General features: G+C 53.1%; 1 protein-coding gene and 1 non-coding gene across 2 annotated transcripts; one reads left to right on the top strand and one right to left on the bottom strand.

Annotated features, from left to right (window-relative positions):
- Window positions 1-1,674: 1,674 nt before the first annotated feature.
- On the bottom strand, window positions 1,675-10,317 carry b4gat1 (beta-1,4-glucuronyltransferase 1). Its single transcript, XM_059955342.1, has 2 exons — window positions 9,053-10,317; window positions 1,675-2,992 (listed from the first exon to the last, which is right to left on the bottom strand). The coding sequence occupies exons 1-2, from the start codon at window positions 10,250-10,252 to the stop codon at window positions 2,801-2,803; spliced, it is 1,392 nt and encodes a 463-aa protein (XP_059811325.1). The 5' UTR covers window positions 10,253-10,317; the 3' UTR covers window positions 1,675-2,800.
- Window positions 10,318-23,809: 13,492 nt separating this feature from the next.
- Window positions 23,810-23,891, top strand: trnas-gcu (transfer RNA serine (anticodon GCU)). Its single transcript has one exon. It is a non-coding gene; the product is annotated as a tRNA-Ser (tRNA).
- The last annotated feature ends 1,471 nt before the right edge of the window (window positions 23,892-25,362 follow it).

Raw genomic sequence — 25,362 nt, 5'->3', positions numbered from 1 at the left:
TCAATTATTTGTGTTTTATATCTGAAATTAATTTAGAACACTTTGTAGAGATCTGCTTTCACTTTGACACGAAAGAGTAATTTCTCCTGATCAGTGCCAAGCCAAATTAAATCTATTGCGATTCAATAAAACATGAAAACTTTCAATAGGGATGAATACTTTTTATAGGCACAATATACATGTAACTGTTTGGTATGTTTCCTAGCATTATTTGAATAATGGCTATCCGATTGGCTGACTCTTATTTACAAATTGGCCTGCCATGGTATGTTTCCTAGCATTATTTGAATAATGGCTATCCGATTGGCTGACTCTTATCTACAAATTGGCCTGCCATCTTTAGTCTTTGCTGCTTCTTTCCCTACCATTCCTCTGCTTCTCCGTTTCCAATTCTTTGTTCTATTAGTGTTTATTAAAACATGCCCTAACACAAGCTTTATGTTTCTTGACTTCCGAAACAATCTTGAATTAAAAACACTGGAATCCATCCTGCGTCACGTGCTAGCTCTGATGAAGGGTCCAGATCTGATTTGTTAGCGTTTTTGTATGGTCGCTACACAACCTGAGATTTTAGAACTTTGTCGGACTTCTGACATCTGCAGTTCGTTCCAATCCCATCTTAATTACATGGCTGGTCCTGTAATTGAGGACGAATTCAGTGCTGGCGCAGTAGTGTAGCAGTTAGCGTAACGATTTACAGTACGAGTGACCCAGGTTCAATTCCCGCCACTGCCTGGAAGGAGTTTTTGTATGTTCTCCCTGTGACTGCGTGGGTTTCCTCCGGGTGCTCTGGTTTCCGCAGGTTGTGTTGGTCGTTGAATCAATCAGCACATTGCATGTTACTGGTGACAAATTGTTTGAGCCCCGACACCATTTCATATCTCCTCCGGATAGTTACAAACTCACCGTATACAAGTTCACTTAGGACACCACTGTTGTGGGCCGAATCAAAAAAGTGGGAGGAGGGGGTGTGGAATGATTTATCAACAAACAGGAGGAAGATTGGAAATCTGGCTGAGAGATGTCATAACAACCGTCTTCTCACTCAACGTCAGCAAGAGCAAGGAGCTGACTGTGGACGTCAGGAGAGGGAAACCAGAGGTCCTCGAGCCAGTCCTCATTGGAGGATCAGAGGTGGAGAGGGTCAGTGACTTTAAGTTCCTGGGTGTCGCTATCTCAGAGGACCTGTCCTGGACCCAGAGTCAGCTCTATTTTCTCAGGAGTTTGCAGAGATTCGGCATATCATCAGAAAGTTTGAAAAACCCCTATAGATGTGTAGTGGAGAATATATTGACTGGTTGCATCATGGCCTGGTAGGGCTTTGAACAGAAAATCCTACACAAAATAGTGTATTCTGCCCAGTATATCATGGGTAAAGCCCTCCCAACAATTGAGCACATCTACATGAAACGCTGTCGCAGGAAAACAGCGTCCATCATCAGGGACCCCCACCACCCAGGCCGTGCTCTCTTCTCACTGCGGCCATCAGGTAGAAGGTACAGGAGCCTCAGGACTCGCACCACCAGGTTCAAGAAAAGTTTCTACCCCTCTGAAAATAAAATTTACTTTGAAGTTTGATCACATGAGAGAACATGCCAGCCAGCTCATAGCAAAAGGCCACAGTATTCTTGGGAGAGAGCTCAAATTTACTTGTAAACAAACCTCGGCCCCAGGTTAATCCATAAATTAATTTATTGCATTGATGTCTGACACACTACAAAATAAGAACAGATACATAATACAGATGAAATCCTGCCCGGCGACAGCAGGTTTAGTGTCAACGAAACGTGTTTATCCGGTTTCATAATTCCAGTGTTCCACTTAGTTCGTAACTAAAACAATACTGGCAAGCCCGAGGAAATTTCCAGTCTTACAGAACAAATACTGACAGCTTGAAATTCAGAGAGCTAGACACACATGTTGAGACTGATAGAACCTGCTTTTCCCCTGGGCAGCAGTTTGCAAGTTTGGCGTATGCTTAGCCGGTGTGATGTTTTAACCGGGACTACTGTGTTCCCTTTGATTTGTCCCACGGCAGATTAGTTCTCATTGGAAATGCAGACCAGTCCCCAGATTTACAGTGACGGACCAGTATCTCAGTGTTATACAGTGTCAGACCCGTTCCCAGCGGTCCCGTACCCCGGTGTTATACCATGAAAGACCCATCCCCACCGGTACCGTACCCCAGTGTTACACAGCAACAGACCCGTCCCCACCAGTACCGTACCCCGGTGTTACACAGTGACAGACCCGTCCCCACCGGTACCATACCCCAGTGTCACACAGTGACAGACCCATCCCCACTGGTCCCGTACCCCGGTGTTATACCATGAAAGACCCATCCCCACCGGTACCGTACTCCAGTGTTATACAGTGACGGACCCATCCCCACTGGTACCGTACTCCAGTGTTATACAGTGACAGACCCATCTCCACCGGTACCGTACCCCGGTGTCACACAGTGATGGACCCGTCCCCACCAGTACTGTACCCCGGTGTTATACAGTGACGGACATGTCCCCACCGGTACCATACCCTGGTGTTACACAGTGACAGACCTGACCCCACCGGTACCATACCCCAGTGTTGCACAGTGACAGACCTGTCCCCACCGGTACTGTATCCGATGGACACAAGATCCCTGGGACAGGAGTTTCGATCCCCTGCCGATACAAGTTTAATGCCCCCGAAAAGCCTCAAGGTCTCTTTCTCCTATGGCAGGCCACTCCCGACTCTGCCGAGTCTCGGGAGTGAGCCTGTCTATCAGCCGCTGAGGAAGTGCACGGTGGGCGGGGGTCGATCAGCACCGGCGTGGCGACTCGGGGTACTTCTGCTTCAGCTCCTGCTTGAACTGGCGGAAGAGGACGCGGTTGTGGCGGTTCTCGTTGTCCTTCTGGGGGTGGAATTCTCCGGCGACCTTGAAGCCTTTGTGGATGAGGAAGGCGTTGTCGAGGACCGCGAAGGAGTAACCGGCCACGTGGAGCTCACAGGCCTGCGCAGGAGAATGATGGTTTGGAAATTAACAAAACTCACGGTAAATTATCAACGTACTTTATGAGTTAGACCTGCTCGTTAAGGCAAATATCTAATCGGCGACTCAGTGCATAAAAGCATGTCGACATGGGCAAGAGGCTCAGGACCAAACACTGGAATGGGGAAGAAATGCATTTCTTTGGAAGAATCAGGGGGTGACCTAACTGAAACCTATCGAATGGTGAAAGGCCTCGGTAGAGTGGAAGTTTCCTACAGTGGGGGAGTCTAAGGCCAGAGGACACAGATAGAGTGGATGTGGAGAGGATGTTTCCTGTAGTGGGGGAGTCTAGGACCAGAGGACACAGATAGAGTGGATGTGGACAGGATGTTTCCTACAGTGGGGGAGTCTAGGACCAGAGGACACAGATAGAGTGGATGTGGAGAGGATGTTTCCTATAGTGGGGGAGTCTAGGACCAGAGGACACAGATAGAGTGGATGTGGAGAGGATGTTTCCTATAGTGGGAGAGTCTAGGACCAGAGGGAACAGATAGAGTGGATGTGGAGAGGATGTTTCCTATAGTGGGGGGAATCTAGGACCAGAGGATACAGATAGAGTGGATGTGGACAGGATGTTTCCTATAGTGGGGGAGTCTAGGACCAGAGGACACAGATAGAGTGGATGTGGAGAGGATGTTTCCTATAGTGGGGGAGTCTAGGACCAGAGGACACAGATAGAGTGGATGTGGACAGGATGTTTCCTACAGTGGGGGAGTCTAGGACCAGAGGACACAGACAGAGTGGATGTGGAGAGGATGTTTCCCGTAGTGGGGGAATCTAGGACCAGAGGATACAGATAGAGTGGATGTGGAGAGGATGTTTCCTACAGTGGGGGAGTCTAGGAACAGAGGACACAGCCTCAGGGCATCCTTTTAGAATGGAGATGAGAAGGAACTCGTTGCCACAGGCAGATGTGGCAGTCAAGTGTTTGTGAATATTTGGACCATGAGACATAGGAGAGTAATCAGGCCATTTGGCCCATCGAGTCTGCTCCACCATTCATTCAGGTCTGATTCTCCCCCCACTCAGCCCCAACTCCCAGCCTTCTCCTCTTTACCTTTGATGGCATGTCCAATCAATCCCTGCCTTAAATAAGCCCAACAACCTGGCCTCTACTGCTGCCTGTGGTAACAAATCCCTCAAATTCACCACCCACTGGCTAAAGGAATTTCTCTGCATCTCTGTTTTAAATGGATGCCTCTCTATCCTGAGGCTGTGCCCTCTTGTCCTAAATTCCCCCACCATGGGAGACATCCTTTCCACATTGCTCTTCTAGGCCTTTCAACATTTGAAAGGTTTCAATGAGATCCCTCTTTGTCCTTCTAAGTCCTAGCGAGTACAGACCCAGAGCCATCGAATGTTCCTCGTATGATAACCCTTTCATTCCCGGAATCATCCTGTGAACCCTCTCTAAACCCTCTCCAACGCCAGCACGTTTTTTCTTAGATAAGGGGCACAAAACTGTTCACAATACTCAGGGCGAGGCCTAACCGGTGCCTTATAAAGCCTCAGCATCACATCCTTGCTCTTGTTGCATTTCCCTCCTCATCAATTACTCTACCTGCAAGTTAACCGTCAGGATGTGCTGCACAAGGACTCCCACGACAGAGGATGACAGATACTAGATTAGTCATGTTACCGTATAACAATTACAGCACGGAAACAGGCCATCTCAGCCCTCCTAGTCCGTGCCGAATGCTTACTCTCACCTAGTCCCACTGACCCATATAACCATGTAACGATTACAGCACGGAAACAGGCCATCTCGGCCCTTCTAGTCCGTGCCGAACATTTACTCTCACCTAGTCCCACCGACCTGCACTCAGCCCATAACCCTCCATTCCTTTCCTGTTCATATACCTATTCATTTTTTTTTAAATGACAATATCAAACCTGCCTCTACCAGTTCTACTGGAAGCTCATTCCACACAGCTACCACTCTCTGAGTAGAGAAGTTCCCCCTCGTGTTACCCCTAAACTTTTGCCCCCTAACTCTCAACTCATGTCCTCTTTTTTGAATCTCCCCTACTCACAATGGAAAAAGCCTATCCACATCAACTCTATCTATCCCCCTCATAATCATAAATACCTCTATCAAGTCCCCCCTCAACCTTCTACGCGCCAAAGAATAAAGACACAACTTGTTCAATCTTTCCCTGTAACTTAGGTGCTGAAACCCAGGGAACATTGTAGTAAATCTTCTCTCTACTTTCTCTATTTTGTTGACATTTTTCCTATAATTCGGTGACCAGAACTGTACACAATACTCCAAGTTTGACCTCACCAATGCCTTGTACAATTTTAACATTACGTCCCAACTCCTATACTCAATGCTCTGATCTATAAAGGCCAGCGTACCAAAAGCTTTCTTCACCACCATATCCACAAGAGATTCCACCTTGGGAATTATGCACCATTATTCCTAGTCGGGGCATGGAGAGATACGGGAAGAGGGAAATTAAATCAGCCATGATGTTGTAGACTTGACGGGCCTAATTCTCCTCCTATATCTTATAGTTTAGGTCTAAGTGACTTTGACCGTGGAACGATTGCTGGTGCTAGGTCACACCGAAACTCCTGATCCCCTGGGATTTTCACACACAACCGTCTCCAGAGTGTGACACACGCCAGCAGAACGCTACAGGAACTCGGCAGGTCAGGCAGCATCCACGGAAATGAATGAGGCCAGGCTGGTGGGAACGGTCAGCGGCTGGAGAAGAAGGAATCTGATAGGAGAGGAGAGTGGACCACAGGAGGAAGGGACGGGTGAGGTGAGAGGCGGCAAGAGTGGGGAATAGAAGGCGGGAGGGGTTTTATTTTTAACCGGAAGGAGAGATCGATGTTCGTGTCATCAGGCCACCCGGACGGAATAGAAGGCACTCCTAAACCCTGAGATCCTCTGGGTTTTACCGAATTCCTTACAGAGGAGCCTGAAGACACATACTCCATGTCTGAGGAACTGTTTCTTCCCTCCAACACCCTCCCCCCTCAATGAACCCATGAAAGACTAACCCCGAGGTTTCTTCTCAGCACAGCCTATTTACTCTTAAATTGGTAGCAATTCTTTCATATCTTGGCATTGTACTGGTGCCACACAACAACAAATTGACATAAACCCGGTTCTGACAGAGACCCTCTGGTCTGAACCGTTGACCGACTCTTCCCCCCAGAGGCTTTTGAGTGTCTCCAACATTTTACACCTGTCGAGGAGAGGCAGTTCATCCATCCTGACCAGATTGCCTACTTGAGCAATGGAGCCACAAGCGCTCGGGTCCAGAATGAACCTCCACAGATGCCTCCTGGCCCACCAGTTATCTGCCCCTGTGGCTCCCAACTCCCTGTTCTTGTGCTCCGCGCTCCCGATTGATTAAGGCACAAGACAGAGGAGCAGAATTAGGCCGTTTGGCCCATCGAGTCTGCTCCAACACCTAACCATTGCCGATCCTTTTCCCTCTCAGCCCCAGTCTCCTGCCCCCCCCTCCTCGTAACCTTGGGGCATGGGAGTTCAGAGTTCAATTCCAGTGTCCAGAAAACAGGTTTGTACACCCCTTCCCATGTGCGCACGTGGGAAGCCCCAGCTCCCTCCCACGGACAGTAGGTTAATTGGTCATTGTGAATTGTCCAGTGATTAGGCCAGGGTGGGGGGGCGTGTTCTGCCTCTAAATGTACAACATACTCTCAGGGTTTGGGGGTGACATCAGAGCTCTTGAACTCAATCCCCCAGACTGACAAAGGCCAATGCACCAGCCATCAACTTCAGAACCCAATTCAATTAGGTAATACACTAGGTGACCATGTGGAATTGTCACCCATGCCCCAGTCGGCGTCGTACAGGATAGGAAAAGGCCCTTCGGCCCAACTCAGCAATGCCAGCCATCCAAGCTCGTCCCTTACCCTCATTTGACACGTTTCCTATCCAGGTAACAGTTCAAGTGATGTTTTTTAATAAGTTATTACCGAGCCCGACTACCACATTCTCTGAGGTTTCATCTCAGACTGACCACACTCAGGGTGAAGAATTTGCCCCTCAGCTCCTTTAAAACTCTTTTGTTGCCTTCAGAGGTGCTTGGTCCACAGTGAGCCCAGAGTGGCCAGCCCTACACCCTCTAAACAGCCCTCTCCTCACCCATCCCACCCACCCTCTCCTCACCCATCCCACCCACACACCCACCAAACAGCCCTCTCCTCACCCCGATTCCCTTCACACACAACCCATCCCACCCTTCCTCCCAGCGAAAAGCCCAAATCCTCCTCACCCCCACCACACCTACACCTCTCCAGCACTCCCTCCTACAGGCACACCCTCAGCCCCCACCCTCTACCAAGGGCACCCTCACCTCCCTCCCAGAGGGGCAGCCTCACCTCCCACCATCCCTCAGGTGCACCCTCACCTCCACCCCACCCTCTGACAGGGACACACTGACCTCTCTCCCACAGGGGCACCCTCAACTGCTTTGCATCCTCTTTCAGGGGCACCCTCAGCCCCCACCACCCTCTACCAGGGGCACCCTCACCTCCCTCCCTCAGGGGCACCCTCAGCCCCCACCCTCTACCAGGGGCACCCTCACCTCCCTCCCAGAGGGGCAGCCTCACCTCCCACCATCCCTCAGGTGCACCCTCACCTCCACCCCACCCTCTGACAGGGACACACTGACCTCTCTCCCACAAGGGCACCCTCAACTGCTTTGCATCCTCTTTCAGGGGCACCCTCAGCCCCCACTACCCTCTACCAGGGGCACCCTCACCTCCCTCCCTCAGGGGCACCCTCAGCTCCCACCCTCTACCAGGGGCACCCTCACCTCCCTCCCAGAGGGGCAGCCTCACCTCCCACCATCCCTCAGGTGCACCCTCACCTCCACCCCACCCTCTGACAGGGACACACTGACCTCTCTCCCACAAGGGCACTCTCAACTGCTTTGCATCCTCTTTCAGGGGGACCCTCAGCCCCCACCACCCTCTACCAGGGGCACCCTCAGCCCCCACCACCCTCTACCAGGGGCACCCTCACCTCCCTCCCTCAGGGGCACCCTCAGCTCCCACCCTCTACCAGGGGCACCCTCACCTCCCTCCCAGAGGGGCAGCCTCACCTCCCACCATCCCTCAGGTGCACCCTCACCTCCACCCCACCCTCTGACAGGGACACACTGACCTCTCTCCCACAAGGGCACTCTCAACTGCTTTGCATCCTCTTTCAGGGGGACCCTCAGCCCCCACCACCCTCTACCAGGGGCACCCTCAGCCCCCACCACCCTCTACCAGGGGCACCCTCACCTCCCTCCCTCAGGGGCACCCTCAGCTCCCACCCTCTACCAGGGGCACCCTCACCTCCCTCCCAGAGGGGCAGCCTCACCTCCCACCATCCCTCAGGTGCACCCTCACCTCCACCCCACCCTCTGACAGGGACACACTGACCTCTCTCCCACAAGGGCACTCTCAACTGCTTTGCATCCTCTTTCAGGGGCACCCTCAGCCCCCACTACCCTCTACCAGGGGCACCCTCACCTCCCTCCCTCAGGGGCACCCTCAGCTCCCACCCTCTACCAGGGGCACCCTCACCTCCCTCCCAGAGGGGCAGCCTCACCTCCCACCATCCCTCAGGTGCACCCTCACCTCCACCCCACCCTCTGACAGGGACACACTGACCTCTCTCCCACAAGGGCACTCTCAACTGCTTTGCATCCTCTTTCAGGGGGACCCTCAGCCCCCACCACCCTCTACCAGGGGCACCCTCAGCCCCCACCACCCTCTACCAGGGGCACCCTCACCTCCCTCCCTCAGGGGCACCCTCAGCTCCCACCCTCTACCAGGGGCACCCTCACCTCCCTCCCAGAGGGGCAGCCTCACCTCCCACCATCCCTCAGGTGCACCCTCACCTCCACCCCACCCTCTGACAGGGACACACTGACCTCTCTCCCACAAGGGCACTCTCAACTGCTTTGCATCCTCTTTCAGGGGGACCCTCAGCCCCCACTACCCTCTACCAGGGGCACCCTCACCTCCCTCACCCAGCGGCCCACTGACCTGGCTGATGCGGTTGAAGCCGTACTGCTCGAACCGCTCGTCGTAGGGCGGCACCGAGCGGGGCCCCAGGTAGAAGGGCTCCCAGGGGTCGCTCCAGGCCAGCGTGTAGGCGACGCCGAGGCCGGGCCCGGCCGCCAGGTTGATCCAGCGGCTGTAGTTGGTCGGGGCGTGGCAGCGCGGGCAGAGCTCGCCGTAGAAGGGCCGCACCTCGCCCACCTGGTACAGGCGCTGCAGCTCGGCCTTGTCGGCCGGGACCCGGCGGCTGCGGCGCATCTCCAGGGCGGGCAGCACGTAGACGGTGGGCCCGGGCCCGGGGCCTGCGGCCGACAGCAGCTCCAGCAGCCGGCGGTGGAGGCCGCCGCTCGGCAGCATGTCCACGTCGATCACGGCCACGTAGCGGGAGGGCAGGGCCCGGCGGGCGGCGTTGCGCAGCAGGTTGCCCGGGTACGAGGCGTTGGCCAGCCCGTAGTTGGCGAAGCGGCGCCGCAGCCGCAGCACCGGGCGCAGGGCCCGCCGGCACGGCGGCGGCAGCTCGGGCTCCAGGTCCGACTCGAGGTCGGGGTCCCAGGCCTGCGCCTCCTCCGGCTCCGCCTCCCCCGGGGGGAAGGCGGCCGGCACCCGGGCCGGGGTGACCAGGGTGAAGGCCACCAGCTCCCGCACCCCCGGGCAGTGCAGGCCGAGGAGGTGGAGGGCCCGCAGGGCCTCGGGCAGGTCGGCGGCCGTGGCGAACAGGGCCAGCGAGAGCGGCGCCCGCCAGCGGCGCACCAGGCCGGGCAGGTGGTGCAGGTTGTTGGCCGAGCAGTGGGTGGCGAGCCCGAGGACGTGGCCGGGCCTGGGCCGCCGGCTGAGCACCGGCGCCCGGCTGACGTCCGGGTACAGGCGGTAGCGGCCCGACGGGTCGGGCTGGCCGCCGCCCTCCAGCGCCCGGCTCAGCTCCCGGCGCCGCCGCTCCGGCTCCGGGTCGGGCAGGCCGTGCGAGGGGGAGCCGCCGCCGCCGCCGCCGCCGCCGCCTCGCCGCCTCCCCCGGCCCTGCAGCCCCGGCAGCAGCGACAGGTAGAGCAGCTGCAGCCCGGCCACCAGCAGCAGGCCGCCCAGCACGGCCCGGAAGGGCGAGCAGCGCAGCGGGCGAGCCGGCCGCATCGCCACCACCTTCAACCGAGGCTCCGTCTGCTCACGGGACGGGGCTTCGCCATCCCGCATCCAGCACTCACACCAAACGGCACAAAAAACGCCAGGATCCTGTCTCAAAATATCAATGCAAAAGCTGCAAACTTACTCAGGGGGCTCCAGACCCCCTCCCTCAGTATCCAGGGCATCTTCAAGGACGGGTGCCCCCGCTCTTCATAAACCTTCCTCTGAACCCCCTCCCGCTCGTCCTCTCTGAGATAAGGGTGGGAGGGGGGTCCCCCAAATGTGGTGCTTGGCATAAAGTCTAGGCGTCCTCTTCCAGACTGGAATATTATAACATTGCATCCTTTGCTGTTAATGTTCCAGCCCTCTGTAAAATGAATTCATTCCCCCCCAAATCATCCAGGACTCATCACCAACATCAGGTGCGGGAGCTCTTATCAAATTACGGTATTGCTTTGCACTGTTGTAACTGAATGTTATAATTATGTGGTTTTTGTCAGTTAGTCTTGGTCTGTCTTGTGTTTCTGTGATATGGTACTGGAGGAACATTGTATCATTTCTTAATGCATGCATTACTAAATGACAATAAACGAGGACTGAGTGTCCTCACAATCTAATGTCCATCTAATCTAATCTCTAGCAATGAAGGCCAACATTCCATTTGCTTTCTTAATAACCTGTTGTACCTGTAAGGCAACTTTTTGCGATTAATGAACAAGTCCCTCTGCACAACAGCATGCGGCAATCTTTCGCCATTTAAATAATAATCTGCTCTTCTATTCCTTCCAAAGCGGATGATCTCGCATTTACCAACGTTGTACTCCATCTGCCAGACCTTGGCCCACTCACTTAACCCATCTATATCCCTCTGCAGACGCTCCACATCCTCTGTACAATTTGCTTTTCCACTCAGTTTAGTGTCATCAGCAAATGTTGCTACACTACACTCAGTCCCCTCTTCCAGATCATCAATGTAAATGGTGAACAGCTGCAGGCCCAGCACCGACCCCTGCAGCACCCCACTCACCACTGACTGTCGACCAGAGAAACACCCATTTATACCAACTCTCTGCCTTCTCTTGGTTAACCAATCCACCATCCATGCCAATACACTTCCTTGGACTCCATACATCTGTATCTTATTTATAATAAGTCTCTTGTGCGGCATCTTATCAAACACCTTCTGGAAATCCAAGTATGCGACATCCACCTGTTCCCCTCGATCCACTGCACTCATTATGTCCTCAGAGAACTCCAGTAAGTTTGTCAAACTGGACCTGCCCTTTCTGAAAACATGCTGCATCTGACTAATGGAACCACTCCTTTCTAAATGTTTCACTGTTTCTTCCTTAATGACAGCTTCAGGCATTTTCCTGACTACAGATGTTAAGCTAACTGGCCTGTAGTTCCCCGTCTTTTGCCTACATCCTTTTTAAAAAAGTGGCGTGACATTTGCTGTCTTCCAATCCGCCGGGACCTGCCCAGAGTCTGGTAAATGACTACAAACGCGTCTACTATAACCTCCGCCAATTCCCTCAGCACCCTGGGATGCATCCCATATATTCTTAGGCTGTGTCCTCTGGTCTTAGACTCTCCCACCACAGAGAACATCCTCTCCACATCCACTTAATCGAGGCCTTCCACCATTTGAGAAATTTCAATGAGGTCACCTCTCATTCTTCTGAATTCCAGTGAGGACAGGCCCAGAGCCATCGACAAGCCATTCAATCCTGGAATCGTTTTCACGGACCTCCTTTGAGCCTCTCCAGCTTCAGCACATCCTTTCTTAAATAAGGGGGCCAAAACTGTTCACGATACTCCCAGTGAGGTCTCACCAGTGCTTTATAAAGTCTCAACATTACAGACTTGCTTTTATATTCCAGTCCTCTCGAAATGAAGGTGGGTTGGGTGTGACTCTTCGTGCTGTTAATGGCACTTTTCCAGCACCTTTCTGTACGTCTGGCCTTTCCGGCTCTGGTGATGCACTGGGCAGGCCTGACCACCCATTGTAGACCCTTCCTGTCCGTTCCACTGGGCAGGCCTGACCATCCATTGTAGACCCTTCCTGTCCGTTCCACTGGGCAGTCTTGACCACCCATTGTAGACCCTTCCTGTCCATTCCACTGGGCAGGCCTGACTGTCCATTGTAGACCCTTCCTGTCCGTTCCACTGGGCAGGCCTGACCACCCATTGTAGACCCTTCCTGTCCGTTCCACTGGGCAGGCCTGACCACCCATTGTAGACCCTTCCTGTCCGTTCCACTGGGCAGGCCTGACTGTCCATTGTAGACCCTTCCTGTCCATTCCACTGGGCAGTCTCGACCACCCATTGTAGACCCTTCCTGTCCGTTCCACTGGGCAGTCTTGACCACCCATTGTAGACCCTTCCTGTCCATTCCACTGGGCAGTCTTGACCACCCATTGTAGACCCTTCCTGTCCGTTCCACTGGGCAGTCTTGACCACCCATTGTAGACCCTTCCTGTCCGTTCCACTGGACAGGCCTGACTGTCCATTGTAGACCCTTCCTGTCCATTCCACTGGGCAGTCTTGACCACCCATTGTAGACCCTTCCTGTCCGTTCCACTGGGCAGGCCTGACTGTCCATTGTAGACCCTTCCTGTCCGTTCCACTGGGCAGGCCTGACTGTCCATTGTAGACCCTTCCTGTCCGTTCCACTGGGCAGGCCTGACTGTCCATTGTAGACCCTTCCTGTCCGTTCCACTGGGCAGGCCTGACTGTCCATTGTAGACCCTTCCTGTCCGTTCCACGGGGCAGTCTTGACCACCCATTGTAGACCCTTCCTGTCCGTTCCACTGGGCAGTCTTGACCACCCATTGTAGACCCTTCCTGTCCGTTCCACTGGGCAGTCTTGACCACCCATTGTAGACCCTTCCTGTCCGTTCCACTGGGCAGTCTTGACCACCCATTGTAGACCCTTCCTGTCCGTTCCACTGGGCAGTCTTGACCACCCATTGTAGACCCTTCCTGTCCGTTCCACTGGGCAGTCTTGACCACCCATTGTAGACCCTTCCTGTCCGTTCCACTGGGCAGGCCTGACCACCCGTTGTAGACCCTTCCTGTCCGTTCCACTGGGCAGTCTTGACCACCCATTGTAGACCCTTCCTGTCCGTTCCACTGGGCAGTCTTGACTACCCATTGTAGACCCTTCCTGTCCATTTCACAGGGCAGTCTTGACTACCCATTGTAAACCCTTCCTGTCCACTCCACTGGGCAGTTTCCGTACCAGGCAGAGACGCAGCTTGTTAGGACGCTCTCTGCTGCGCATTTCTAGAAGGACGTTAGTGTAGATTTACGGCGTCCGTCTCTCTTAGAAAGTAGAGGCGTCAGTGAGCTTTTCCGGCTGTGTTGTGGGACCAATCGGCAGCCCTTCCTCACCCCAACCACCTTGACCTCGCACCTCATTATCGATGACCTTACATCTTTGTATTTACCTCTTAAATCTCTCTGTAGCTGTTGCACTTTTTTTTTACAATTTTTTTAAATTCGTTTTTCAAAACATTTTGCAAATTAAAAACCCCAAATCCCAATGAGGAACATTAAAACAGTGCAAAATTAAGCATACAATAACAATATGCTACAAAGGAAGAGAATTTAGCAAAAAAAAAGCACCTGAATTAAAGACAAGTAAGCTTAGTGTCCTCCCCAAGCCCCACAACACAAGAAAAAACAACAGCAACTCCAGACCAACCACAACACAATATAGAGAGTATAAGTCAGGACAGCCAAGCCCCCAGACTGTGAATACACTCAGCAACAGAGGGTAATAATGCCTTCTACCAGAGAAAAAAAACAGGAGCTGAAAGCAAGGGACCGAAAAGAAAAAAAAACCCTAGTCAAGAGGAAGGTTATGAAAGTACTCAATAAAAGGTCCCCAGACCTTATGGAACTTTAGATCTGAATTGAGAACTGAATAATGAATTTTTTCGAGGTCCAAACAGGCCATGATGTCGTTAAGCCATTGAGCATGAGTGGGCGGGGCAACATCTCTCCATCTGAGGAGGATCAAGCGTCTAGTCAGGAGAGAGGCAAAGGATAATATTCGGCATTTGGTCGGACCCAGACGTAAATCTGTCTCGCCCCAAAAACCGAACAAAGCAATTTAGGGGGTTTGGTTCTAGGTGCTGATTCAGAATACACGATAATGTAGTGAAGACGTCTTTCCAGAATTTCTCCAAGCTAGGACAGAACCAGTACATATGGATGAGAGAGAGCTGTTGCATTTTACTCTGCAGTCGGTCATTTTTCTCTGTTGTACTAGTGATGATTTTATCTGCATGAACAGCATTGCAAGAGAAGTTCTAAACTACGTGACAATAAGCCAACTCCAGAACCAAATTCTTACCCCTCAGCCATCAGGCTCCCAAACCAGAGGCGATAACTTCATTCACCCTGGCACTGAAATATTCCCACTACCAGTGGGAGCAATGAGTGGTGGATGGTCTATGAGCAGCCGGTGCACGTCACAAGTCCTGACTGACCCTAGAGTATCGATGATGGCTGGGGTCACTCGTCTTGTGAACGCACCGCCCAGAAGCCGGTGATGGCAAACCGCTACCAGAGAAAAACCTGTCAAGAACAATCGGCCATGGAAAGACCGTGGTCGCCCACGTCATGCGGCACGGCACAATGATGATGTCATACAACGCGGCACATGATGATGATGAAATATTTCTTTCTGTATTTGTACATTTGTTGCCTTCTCCACTCTGGTTGTTTGTCTGACTTGTCCTGTGTGTTTTCTTCATTGAATCTATCATCTTTCTTTGTACCTACTGTGAATGCCCACAAGAAAATGAATCTCGGGGCAGCATATGGTGACATCTTTTGTACTCTGGCAGTAATTTTACTTTGAACATTGACTTTTCACAAGTAGAACATAAACACTATTTTTTTTATAATGGCTAACACGAGAGGGCACAGGTTTAAGGTGCTGGGAGGTAGGTACAGAGGAGATGTCAGGGGTAAGTTTTTTACTCAGAGAGTGGTGAGTGTGTGGAATGGGCTGCCGGTGACGGTGGTGGAGGCGGACACGATAGGGTCTTTTAAGAGGCTTTTGGATAGGTACATGGAGCTTAGAAAAATAGAGGGCAATGGGTAATTTCTAAAGTAGGGACATGTTCGGCACAGCTTCGTGGGCCGAGGGACCTGTAAGTTTTCTATGCTTCTATAACATAATTAGAACACACACAAAATGCTGGCAGGTTTGAGACCAAATGAAGGGTCTCGGGCAAAAACATCGACTGTTTATTCCCCTCCTTAAATGTTGCCTGATCTGCTGAGTTCAGGGTTAGGGCTATGAGGCAGGCTGCAATGAAAGTGGTCACGGCGTTACTAAACTGTAGTGATTAGGATCAGCGCGATTGGATTGCTGAAGGACTGGTGTGTGTTACCTCAACTTCCTGTTGTATAATGAAATCTGAGAAATAGTGCTTGTATGTGAGAGAGAGAGAGAAGAGAGGGAGAGGACGGGGGTGGGGTGAGAGGTACAGAGAGGAGAGCGAGGAAGTGTGCAATATGTAATCATAGTCATTTATAGTAATTTTTAATAAATAGAACAGTCAATGTAACATAGAAATAGACTCAGATCAGGGTGAGTTAATCAGTCTGATGGCCTGGTGGAAGAAGCTGTCCCGGAGCCTGTCGGTCCTGGCTTTTATGCTGTGGTACCGTTTCCCGGATGGTAGCAGCTGCAACAGTTTGTGATTGGGGTGACTCAGGTCCCCAGTGATCCTCCGGGCCCTTTTTACACACCTGTCTTTGTAAATGTCCTGAATAGTGGGAAGTTCACAACTACAGATACACTGGGCTGTCCGCACCACTCCTGTGATTGAAGGAGGTACAGTTCCCGTACCGGGCGGTGATGCGGCCAGTCAGGATGCTCTCAAATGTGCCCCTGTAGAAAGTTCTTACAATTTGGGGGCCTGTACCAAACTTCCTCAACTGTCTGAGATGAAAGAGGTACTGTTGTGCCTTCTTCACCACACAGCCGGTGTGTACTAGCCACGTGAGATCCTCGGTCACTCTCTCAACCCCAGATCCACTGATGTCAATAGGGGTTAGCCCGTCTCCATTCCTCCTGTCATCCACAATCAGCTCCTTTGTTTTTGTGACATTGAGGTTGTTTTCTTGGCACCGCTGTGTCAGGGTGTTGCATTCGTCCCTGTAGGCCACCTCGTTATCGTTTGAGATAAGGCCAGTCAACGTAGCGTAGCCAAAGTTACAGCACCTCAAACACGAGTGTGGCAGGGCCGGAGGTTATCATCCCTAGACTTAGACAGCTGAGGGAACCAGGGGGTTTCATGGATAAGTTGTAATTATCGAATTGTCCTGTTGTTCCCTTTGTGGTGGAAAGTGTATCGACTGGCTGCATTACATTCTGGTATCGGAGCACCAATGCCTTAGAACGGAAAGTCCCACAAAACGTAGAGGGTTCAGCCCTCCCCGCCATTGAGCACATCTACGTGAAACGCTGTCGTAGGAAAGCAGCCTCCATCATCAGTAATGAATCCACTCCTCATCGTTCTTTCTCCAGTCCTGCCAAAAGGTCTCGGCCTGAAACGTTGACTGCTTACTCTTTTCCACGGATGCTACCCAGCCAGCATTTTGTGTGTGTTGCTCTGGATTTCCAGCGTCTGCAGATCTTCTCTTGTTTGTGATCCATCATCAGAGATCCCCACCACCCAGGCCAGGCTCTCTTCTCGCTGCTGCCATCAGGTAGAAGGTACAGGAGCCTCAGGACTCGCACCACCAGATTCAGGAACAGTTATTACCCCTTAACCATCAGGAAGGAGGTACAGGAGCCTCAGGACTCGCACCACCAGATTCAGGAACAGTTATTACCCCTCAACCATCAGGAAGGAGGTACAGGAGTCTCAGGACCAATACCATCAGGGTCAGGAGCAGTTATTACCCGCTAAGCATCAGGAAGGAGATACAGGAACCTCAGGACCCACACCACCAGGTTCAGGAACAGTTACCACCCTTCAACCATCAGGCAGGAGGTACAGGAGAGGACTCTCACCACCAGGTTCAGGAACAGTTATTAGCTATCAACCATCAGGAAGGAGGTACAGGAGCCTCAGGACCCACACCACCAGGTTCAGGAATAGTTATTACCCCTTAAACATCAGGAAGGAGGTATAGGAGCCTCAGGACTCACACCACCAGGTTCAGGAATAGTTATTACCCCTTAAACATCAGGAAGGAGGTACAGGAGCCTCAGGTCCCACACCACCAGGATCAGGAACAGTTACCACCCCTCAACCATCAGGAAGGAGGTACAGGAGCCTCAGGACCTGCACCACCAGGTTCAGGAACAGTTACTACCCCTCAACCATCAGGCTCCTGAACAAAAGGGGATAACTTCACTCATCCATTGAGATGTTCCCACAACGAATGATATCACTTTAAGGACTCTTTATCTCACGTTCTCGTTATTTATTTAAATTTATTTATATTTGCACTTGCCGAGTTTGTTGTCTTCTGCACTGTGGTTGATCTTTCATCGATCCTGTTTACAGTGACGATTCTATAGATTTTCGGAGGATGCCCGCAGGGAAATGAATCTCGGGGCTGTCCATGGTGAACTTTGACCTTTAGTGTGTAAAACTGTCATGTAATATTGGGTGGAGCGTGATTCCCGCTTGTGATGCTGAGTGAAGAGTTCTGTATCACCAGCTTCAGTGTCAGTCACCACAGGCCCTATTCCCAGTAACAATGAGTCAGAATACAGGAAGGCGGCCGGGAGCTGAGTAACATGGGATGGATGGGACGGCCTTTTTCCCTTCAGGAAACGGGGAGGGGAGAGGGAGCGAGCACATTGCTGTCCACATCACTGGTGTTCAGGCCAAGACATTCACGTCCCCTAGGAATGCAAGTCGCCAACAGCCCGTCCTGGTCCAAGCGGGGCCAAAGTACCTCCGCAATGACTCTACGTCCTCCTGAGGCTAGAATAGTCCCGCGCGTCCCCCTGTCGACCCTCGCCAATTTTTATCGACCACCACAGAGGCAAGGTCGCTGGGCATATTTAAAGCAGAGGTCAATAGATCCTTGGTTGGCCAAGGGCATGAAGGGAGACGGGGAGAAGGCAGGAGAGGGAAATTAGATCAGCTGTGATGAAATGGAGGAGCAGACTCTCGAAGGGCCGAAGAGCCTCATTCCGCTCCAACAGCTTAAAAGCATTTTGTCTGGAGGCGTCCCGACTTGGTATGGCAATAAATAACGAGAATGAAATAACGGGATAAAAGAGTCATTAAATGTGTGTAGTTACCCCCTTTCGTTCAGGAGCCTGATGGTTGAGGGGTAGTAACTGTTGCTGAACCTGGTGGACCTGAGGCTCCTGTACCTTCTTCCCAATAGTTGAAGGGTAATAACCGTTTCTGACCCTAGTGGTGCGAGTCCTGAGGCTCCTGTACCTCCTTCCTGATGGTTGAGGGGTAATAACTCTTCCTGACCCTGGTGGTGTGAGTCCTGAGGCTCCTGTACCTCCTTCCTGATGGTTGAGGGGTAATAACTGTTCCTGACCCTGGTGGTGTGAGTCCTGAGGCTCCTGTACCTCCTTCCTGATGGTTGAGGGGTGATAACTGTTCCTGAACCCGGTGGTGTGAGTCCTGAGGCTCCTGTACCTCCTTCCTGATGGTTGAGGGGTGATAACTGTTCCTGAACCCGGTGGTGTGAGTCCTGAGGCTCCTGTACCTCCTTCCTGATGGTTGAGGGGTGATAACTGTTCCTGAACCCGGTGGTGTGAGTCCTGAGGCTCCTGTACCTCCTTCCTGATGGTTGAGGGGTGATAACTGTTCCTGAACCCGGTGGTGTGAGTCCTGAGGCTCCTGTACCTCCTTCCTGATGGTTGAGGGGTGATAACTGTTCCTGAACCTGGTGGTGTGAGTCCTGAGGCTCCTGTACCTTCTTCCCAATAGTTGAAGGGTAATTGTGGTGAACTATGTGCCTGTCTGGACACGCCCCCTGCTGACTGCTCCTGTGGCTCCTCCCACAGGCCCCTGTATAAAGGCGATCTGAGGCCTGACGCTCGGCCTCAGTCTCCAGGTCATAGTATGATGGACACTCACTCCTGGTTCCTTCTTCCAGTCAATAAAAGCCGATATCTCGCCTTACGTCTCAGTGTGAGTTATTGATGGTGCATCAGTAATAACCATTTCTGACCCTAGTGGTGCGTGTCCTGAGGCTCCTGTACCTCCTTCCTGATGGCCGCAGCGAGAAGAGAGCTGGGCCTGGGTGGTGGGGGTCCCTGATGATGGAGGCTGCTTTCCTACGACAGTGTTTCATGTAGATGTGCTCAATGGTGGGGGGGAGGGAACTGGGCCAAATCCAGTTTTCATGGAAAGTACTTTTGGTGGGATTTTCCACTCACAGGCACTGGTGTTCCCAAAGCAGGATGTGATGCAGCCGGTCAACACGCTTTCCACCTCACATCTGTGGAAGTTTGCTGAGGTCCTAACACACCCAACGTTTCCCTACAGACACACATGGATAGAAATGCGTACGGTCATAAATAGATAGATACATAGATAAAGAGATAGGAGATAGGTAAATAGAAGGTAGACACATAGAAGGTATATACTAGATAGGTAGAACATACATAGAGAGAAGTTAGATACTTAGAGAGAGAAGTCTATGATAGAAATAAAAGCCGTTTCCCCTCGGGTCCCATTCACATTTTTCTCCCTCACTTTAAATCCATGTTCTCTAGTTTCTTTCCGGGGGAGGGGGGCGATGGCAGGGTGGGTGGAGGGATGACAACATTCACCCTGTCTGTGCGAATATCCCTCATATTGGATACCCCTTTATTACATCACCCACCACCCCCCCTCTCCCCACCCCCCAGCTCCACTCCAGAGGCACCGACGAGAGGGACCTACCGACGAGGTGCCGCTAGGTTAAAATAAAATCAGAATCGGGTTTAAACTTCTTGTCTCGCGGCTGCGGAAACAGGTGGAGAACGAGGCCATTTGGCCCGTCGAGTCTACCCCAGCATTTTCGTCATGGCTAATCCATTTTCCCTCTCAGCCCCCGATCTCCCCGCATCCCTTCGCGCCTATCTATCGGCCTCTGCCTTAAGTATAGATAGACTTGTTCTTCACAGCCACCTGCGGCTAATGAGTTTCACAGAAACTCCTCCTCGTCTCCATTCCAAAGGGACTACCCTCTAGTCTTATTGTAACTTGAGGGCGGAGGGTCTCTTCACTGAGGTCGGGTGGGACGGCAACCAGGGTCATGGGTTCAGGGGCGATGTGACAGCGGTGTACAACATTATGGGGGGATTATTGCAAAATCGGGCTTCCCCCCCCCCCCAGACCGGGTAGAACTGGCATTAAAGGTCATAGATTGAGGGTGAAAGGTGAAATATTTAGGGGTGGGGGGAGTACCGTCACTCAGGGGCTGGTGAGAGTGCGGTTTGAGTGCACCATTCAGAGGGAGTTTGCCAGACTACAGCGACAGGAGGTCTAGGGAATGCTAGGGTCCGGCGGGACGGCGGTCCGAAACGGGCCGGATGGGCCGAAGGGCGGAACATGTAAGGGGAGGGGGTAACCGTCACTCAGGGGCTGGTGAGAGTGCGGTTTGAGTGCACCATTCAGAGGGAGTTTGCCAGACTACAGCGACAGGAGGTCTACGGAATGCTAGGGTCCGGCTGGTACGGCGGTCCGAGATGGGCCGAAGGGCGGAATATGTAAGGGGGGGGGGGTAACCGTCACTCAGGGGCTGGTGAGACTGCGGTTTGAGTGCACCATTCAGAGGGAGTTTGCCAGACTACAGCGACAGGAGGTCTAGGGAATGCTAGGGTCCGGCGGGGACGGCGGTCCGAGATGGGCCGAAGGGCGGAATATGTAAGGGGGGGGTAACCGTCACTCAGGGGCTGGTGAGAGTGCGGTTTGAGTGCACCATTCAGAGGGAGTTTGCCAGACTACAGAGACAGGAGGTCTAGGGAATGCTAGGGGACGGCGGTCCGAGATGGGCCGAAGGGCGGAATATGTAAGGGGGGGGGGTAACCGTCACTCAGGGGCTGGTGAGAGTGCGGTTTGAGTGCACCATTCAGAGGGAGTTTGCCAGACTACAGAGACAGGAGGTCTAGGGAATGCTAGGGTCCGGCGGGGACGGCGGTCCGAGATGGGCCGAAGGGCGGAATATGTAAGGGGGGGGTAACCGTCACTCAGGGGCTGGTGAGAGTGCGGTTTGAGTGCACCATTCAGAGGGAGTTTGCCAGACTACAGAGACAGGAGGTCTAGGGAATGCTAGGGTCCGGCGGGGACGGCGGTCCGAGATGGGCCGAAGGGCGGAATATGTAAGGGGGGGGGTAACCGTCACTCAGGGGCTGGTGAGAGTGCGGTTTGAGTGCACCATTCAGAGGGAGTTTGCCAGACTACAGAGACAGGAGGTCTAGGGAATGCTAGGGTCCGGCGGGGACGGCGGTCCGAGATGGGCCGAAGGGCGGAATATGTAAGGGGGGGGTAACCGTCACTCAGGGGCTGGTGAGAGTGCGGTTTGAGTGCACCATTCAGAGGGAGTTTGCCAGACTACAGCGACAGGAGGTCTAGGGAATGCTAGGGTCCGGCGGGACGGCGGTCCGAAACGGACCGGATGGGCCGAAGGGCGGAACATGTAAGGGGAGGGGGTAACCGTCACTCAGGGGCTGGTGAGAGTGCGGTTTGAGTGCACCATTCAGAGGGAGTTTGCCAGACTACAGCGACAGGAGGTCTACGGAATGCTAGGGTCCGGCTGGTACGGCGGTCCGAGATGGGCCGAAGGGCGGAATATGTAAGGGGGGGGGGGTAACCGTCACTCAGGGGCTGGTGAGACTGCGGTTTGAGTGCACCATTCAGAGGGAGTTTGCCAGACTACAGCGACAGGAGGTCTAGGGAATGCTAGGGTCCGGCGGGGACGGCGGTCCGAGATGGGCCGAAGGGCGGAATATGTAAGGGGGGGGTAACCGTCACTCAGGGGCTGGTGAGAGTGCGGTTTGAGTGCACCATTCAGAGGGAGTTTGCCAGACTACAGAGACAGGAGGTCTAGGGAATGCTAGGGGACGGCGGTCCGAGATGGGCCGAAGGGCGGAATATGTAAGGGGGGGGGGTAACCGTCACTCAGGGGCTGGTGAGAGTGCGGTTTGAGTGCACCATTCAGAGGGAGTTTGCCAGACTACAGAGACAGGAGGTCTAGGGAATGCTAGGGTCCGGCGGGGACGGCGGTCCGAGATGGGCCGAAGGGCGGAATATGTAAGGGGGGGGTAACCGTCACTCAGGGGCTGGTGAGAGTGCGGTTTGAGTGCACCATTCAGAGGGAGTTTGCCAGACTACAGAGACAGGAGGTCTAGGGAATGCTAGGGTCCGGCGGGGACGGCGGTCCGAGATGGGCCGAAGGGCGGAATATGTAAGGGGGGGGTAACCGTCACTCAGGGGCTGGTGAGAGTGCGGTTTGAGTGCACCATTCAGAGGGAGTTTGCCAGACTACAGAGACAGGAGGTCTAGGGAATGCTAGGGTCCGGCGGGGACGGCGGTCCGAGATGGGCCGAAGGGCGGAATATGTAAGGGGGGGGTAACCGTCACTCAGGGGCTGGTGAGAGTGCGGTTTGAGTGCACCATTCAGAGGGAGTTTGCCAGACTACAGCGACAGGAGGTCTAGGGAATGCTAGGGTCCGGCGGGACGGCGGTCCGAAACGGACCGGATGGGCCGAAGGGCGGAACATGTAAGGGGGGTGGGTAACCGTCACTCAGGGGCTGGTGAGAGTGCGGTTTGAGTGCACCATTCAGAGGGAGTTTGCCAGACTACAGCGACAGGAGGTCTAGGGAATGCTAGGGTCCGGCGGGGACGGCGGTCCGAGATGGGCCGAAGGGCGGAATATGTAAGGGGGGGGTAACCGTCACTCAGGGGCTGGTGAGAGTGCGGTTTGAGTGCACCATTCAGAGGGAGTTTGCCAGACTACAGAGACAGGAGGTCTAGGGAATGCTAGGGTCCGGCGGGACGGCGGTCCGAAACGGACCGGATGGGCCGAAGGGCGGAACATGTAAGGGGGGGTAACCGTCACTCAGGGGCTGGTGAGAGTGTGGTTTGAGTGCACCATTCAGAGGGAGTTTGCCAGACTACAGCGACAGGAGGTCTAGGGAATGCTAGGGTCCGGCGGGACGGCGGTCCGAAACGGACCGGATGGGCCGAAGGGCGGAACATGTAAGGGGGGGGTAACCGTCACTCAGGGGCTGGTGAGACTGCGGTTTGAGTGCACCATTCAGAGGGAGTTTGCCAGACTACAGCGACAGGAGGTCTAGGGAATGCTAGGGTCCGGCGGGGACGGCGGTCCGAGATGGGCCGAAGGGCGGAACATGTAAGGGGGGGGGGGGTAACCGTCACTCAGGGGCTGGTGAGAGTGCGGTTTGAGTGCACCATTCAGAGGGAGTTTGCCAGACTACAGCGACAGGAGGTCTAGGGAATGCTAGGGTCCGGCGGGGACGGCGGTCCGAAACGGGCCGAAGGGCCAGCCACGGGCTCGACGAGGGGGCGGAGCGTCGCGACGGCAACGGGCTGACAGCAGGTGACGTGGGCGGGTGACGGCGCTCACGTTCATGGAACGCGGAGCCGAGGAGACGGTGCGTGTGCGACGAGGTGGCCGAGTGGTTAAGGCGATGGACTGCTAATCCATTGTGCTCTGCACGCGTGGGTTCGAATCCCATCCTCGTCGGCGGCGGCTTTATTATTACCCCCCGCTCCGTTCAGACCTTTTTTTCACCCCCCCCCGCCCCCCGCTTGACAACGATACCTAAATTAAACGCGGTTGCATTAAATTAAACCGCAATTCAGTAAATCTAATTCTAAATTGACAGGGGAAGGCTCCGCTTTGCGCACGGTTTATGCAGTCTAGTCTGTAGTCCAGTGTCGTTTTACGTAGTTCAGTGTAGTTTTTATAACCATATAACAATCACAGCATGGAAACAGGCCATCTCGGCCCTCCTAGTCCGTGCCGAACTCCTAATCTCACCTAGTCCCACCGACCCGCACTCAGCCCATAACCCTCCACTCCTTTCCTGTCCATATACCTATCCAATTTTACCCTAAATGACACAACTGAACTGGCCTCTACTACTTCCACAGGAAGCTCATTCCACACAGCTATCACTCTCCGAGTAAAGAAATACCCCCTCGTGTTTCCCTTAAACTTCTGCCCCCTAACTCTCAAATCATGTCCTCTCGTTTGAATCTCCCCTACTCTCAATGGAAACAGCCTATTCACGTCAATTCTATCTATCCCTCTCAAAATTTTAAATACCTCGATCAAATGCCCCCCCCCCAACCTTCTACGCTCCAATGAATAGAGACCTAACTTGTTCAACCTTTCTCTGTAACTTAAGTGCTGTCTTATTTCATGTTAGAACCATGGTCCTGAACTCGTTTTTTTACTGTGTTCTGTACCAGCGGTCGAAACGACATTAAAAAGTGACTCGACTTCTAAAACTCTAAGATAAACATTTAACTTTTCAAACTACAACATGTTTGCCGGCGGACATCGAAGCTGATTCGGAATAATAATTAACAGCAGCCACCACCACCTTTCTTTGTGACCGGAGGAGCGGGTTTGCTAACTTCAGGAGGAGTTTCGTGAGCCTTTTTGAGAAATTTGCTGGAGGCCCAGCGTATGATTGACGTTATAAATGAGGCAGGGCAGAAGTTTCCTCTGCTGCGGCATGTTGTCTAGAACTTTGACAAAAAAAGGTATGTAGCCTGGTAAGGAAACACTAATGCCCTTGAATCCGGTTAAGCATTTCATAAAGTAAGGAGGCATGGGATCCAAGGGGACATTGCTTTGTGGATCCAGAACTGGCTTGCACACAGAAGGCAAAGAGTGGTTGTGGACCAGTCATATTCTGCATGGAGATCCCATAACTAGAGCTATTCTGCAGGGATCTATTCCGGGACCCCTACTCTTCCTGATTTTTTTATGAATGACCTGGATGAGGAAGTGGAGGGATGGGTTAGTAAATTTGCTGATGACACAGAGGTTGAAGTTGTGGAGGGTGTCGTGGTTTCTCGTGCCTCACAAATGACCAGGAGACACAGAAGATTCTTCAAGAAGGGTTAAACTTTAATTTGCAAATCAAAGCTGAGACAGGCAATGAGCTAGTCGCTGATTCCCCACCGATCCGTGGACATAGCAT

Source organism: Hypanus sabinus, chromosome 31 (genome assembly GCF_030144855.1).
Source record: "Hypanus sabinus isolate sHypSab1 chromosome 31, sHypSab1.hap1, whole genome shotgun sequence".
Taxonomy (NCBI): domain Eukaryota; kingdom Metazoa; phylum Chordata; class Chondrichthyes; order Myliobatiformes; family Dasyatidae; genus Hypanus; species Hypanus sabinus.
This window is presented reverse-complemented; position numbering and strand designations above follow the sequence as displayed.